This window comes from Triplophysa rosa, linkage group LG21 (assembly GCF_024868665.1).
Source record: "Triplophysa rosa linkage group LG21, Trosa_1v2, whole genome shotgun sequence".
In the NCBI taxonomy this organism is placed as follows: Eukaryota; Metazoa; Chordata; class Actinopteri; order Cypriniformes; family Nemacheilidae; genus Triplophysa; species Triplophysa rosa.
In genome coordinates this window covers 302,581-305,080 of record NC_079910.1, presented here as the reverse complement: position 1 = coordinate 305,080, position 2,500 = coordinate 302,581, and the positions used below count along the sequence as shown (strand labels likewise).

At 46.6% G+C, this 2,500-nt stretch overlaps 2 protein-coding genes across 2 annotated transcripts in view; one reads left to right on the top strand and one right to left on the bottom strand.

Moving 5' to 3' along the window:
- Positions 1-2,294, top strand: part of zgc:158659 (uncharacterized protein LOC791141 homolog) — a 20,553-nt gene extending 18,259 nt beyond the window's left edge. The window contains exons 19-21 of the mRNA XM_057319702.1: positions 113-230; positions 387-538; positions 635-2,294. Of these exons, the coding sequence (XP_057175685.1) occupies positions 113-230; positions 387-538; positions 635-908 (544 nt within the window). The 3' untranslated portion in view covers positions 909-2,294. The remainder of the gene's footprint in view (positions 1-112; positions 231-386; positions 539-634) is intronic.
- Positions 951-2,500, bottom strand: part of coro2ab (coronin 2Ab) — a 20,634-nt gene continuing 19,084 nt past the window's right edge. The window contains exon 11 of the mRNA XM_057319701.1: positions 951-2,500. This exon is cut by the window's right edge and continues 125 nt beyond it. Within this exon, the coding sequence (XP_057175684.1) occupies positions 2,339-2,500 (162 nt within the window). The 3' untranslated portion in view covers positions 951-2,338.

Sequence of the window (2,500 nt, the reverse complement as noted above, 5' to 3'; positions counted from 1 at the left end):
CTTCAATAATCATTTGACAGTATTTCTGATCAATGAAATGACATCACCGTAAACAGAAGCATCAACGTCTGTGTGTGTGTGCGTGCTGTGCGTGCGTGCGTGCGTGTGTCAGTTATGACAGGGCCATTGATTTATTCACTCGCTCATGTGCTGGATACTGTGTGGCAACGTTCATACTGGGCATCGGAGACAGACACAACAGCAACATCATGGTGAAGGAGAACGGACAGGTACACGCACACGCACACATTATATCCTGCAATCCTCACTGTAGCCCTAAACCAAACCTTCTGCAGATTTACATTTTCATCAGGATCACTGACTGATACACACGATATAACTGATCTCAGACACACACAGTGAAGTGTTGTGTCTGTTTATTGCAGCTCTTCCACATTGACTTTGGTCATTTTCTGGATCATAAAAAGAAGAAGTTTGGTTACAAACGGGAGCGAGTTCCTTTCGTCCTCACACAGGACTTCTTGATCGTCATAAGTAAAGGTGTGCAGGAGTGCACCAAGACCAAAGAGTTTGAGAGGTGAGCAACAAACCCAAGCTGTGATTGGCTGAGGTGAATTTCAAGTGAAAATCCGTTCACGTGTCTCTGTATTTGTCACGTGTGTGCGTGTGTCAGGTTTCAGGAGATGTGTTATAAAGCGTATCTGGCCATCCGTCAGCACGCCAGTCTCTTCATCAATCTCTTCTCTCTGCTGTTGGGTTGCGGGATGCCCGAGCTGCAGAGCTTTGATGACATCGCGTATCTGCGCAAGACGCTGGCGCTGGAGAAGAACCAGCAGGAGGCGCTGGAGTATTTCACCAAACAGATGAATGACGCCCATCACGGCGGATGGACCACCAAAATGGACTGGATCTTTCACACCATCAGACACATGCCCAACGAACACTGACACGCCACCACAACATCCGCTTTTACCAGAAAACACTAACCCTTCCTACACACACACAGCGAGAGAAACCACTGAGGTGCTTTAAAAAGCAACAGGAAATTCACTGAACCCTGAAGTTTTTTCCGTCTCTCTGAGGCCACAAAGACTCACGAGAAACCGCTACAGCGACGTGTGCTACCTCAGAGATGTGTGTCGCCGACAATAGAGTTTACATTCCTCCTCAGGGTCTCCATAAAGGTCAAAGGTCAAACTTTGATTCACACTGCCACCTTATGTCATATCAAAGATGTTTCCCAGCATGCACTGCAGATCGGGAGGCTTCCACAGAGTAAAGCGCTTACACACCGCTGGACGTTAAAAAAAGACAGCATATCGCTATTGTGACACTGTGATGTCAGAGAAGCCAGCCAATCAACATCTCTGCGATCTACAATCAATGATTCTGTGAGATGACGGTCAGTGATCAATGTTCCTGCTAGTCACGTGTGTGCGTGACAGCTTCAGATGCTCTGCTGAAATGAACGATGAGAGCTGACTCCAAACATTCCCACGTTACACGTCACAACAAGAACGGCTTCATGGGAATCAAGACATCATCAGCTGTGTTCCCACTGAGACGTCTGGAGGATCCAACACACAATCGTCTGTCATCTGTGTTTCATGTTCAAGACAAACAAACGTGTGCGCTTCCTTCATGTCATTTATTTCACATTCCTGACAAACACATCCAGCAATAACAACGCACACACACACACACACACACACACACACACACAGACAACAACAAATATCATCGTACTGTAATTTTGATCAAACTTGAGAAGTCAGATTTGTGTTTGTTGTGTAGTGACGTATGCTTTAATAAACAGTTTTTAAATAGTACGGCTGTTGAATGAGTTCTTCAGCATTACAGCAGACGTCAGAGATCAGAGAACTTCACGCACGCACAATCGCTCACACACAATCGCGCACACACACACACACGCGCGCACACACACACACACAATCGCGCACACACGCACACACACACATGCACGCACACACACACGCGTGCACACAGGCACACACAGTCCCCAATAACAACAGTTCGGAAAAGAAGTGCCAGTTTCATATCAATGTCTCACGAATAACACACATGACGAGATCATATTTAATTCCATGTGAACGCTGAAAACACATTTTCCTCGGCATGGGTTCATACAAGATTTGATATGAAAATAATCATTTACTGATGATGTAAGCGTGTGATGAGCGGGATGGTGATGTGTGTCCATGGGTTTATTCTGTGAAATCAAGCGTGTGAAAGCATGTTGTCACGTGTTCTCAGTCTGGCATGTAAATGTTCTGGTGTTCTCTGGGCTGTCATGTGTCTGTATGTGACGCTGAGCTCCAGCGGTTGTATTGGGTGATTTTTCTGTTAGAGGTGACTCTCACATCAGGGTTCGCCTGTCGTGACCTATGACCTCTGAGCTGGAACACACAGAAGATTCATGAGGTTCCGTCTCACATCCGCTGCATTTAGTCCAGCGAGCGTCTGTGAGCGTGTGTGCGGAGATCCAGTCGTGGCTGTGAGTGTCGTCTTCAGTCCACTC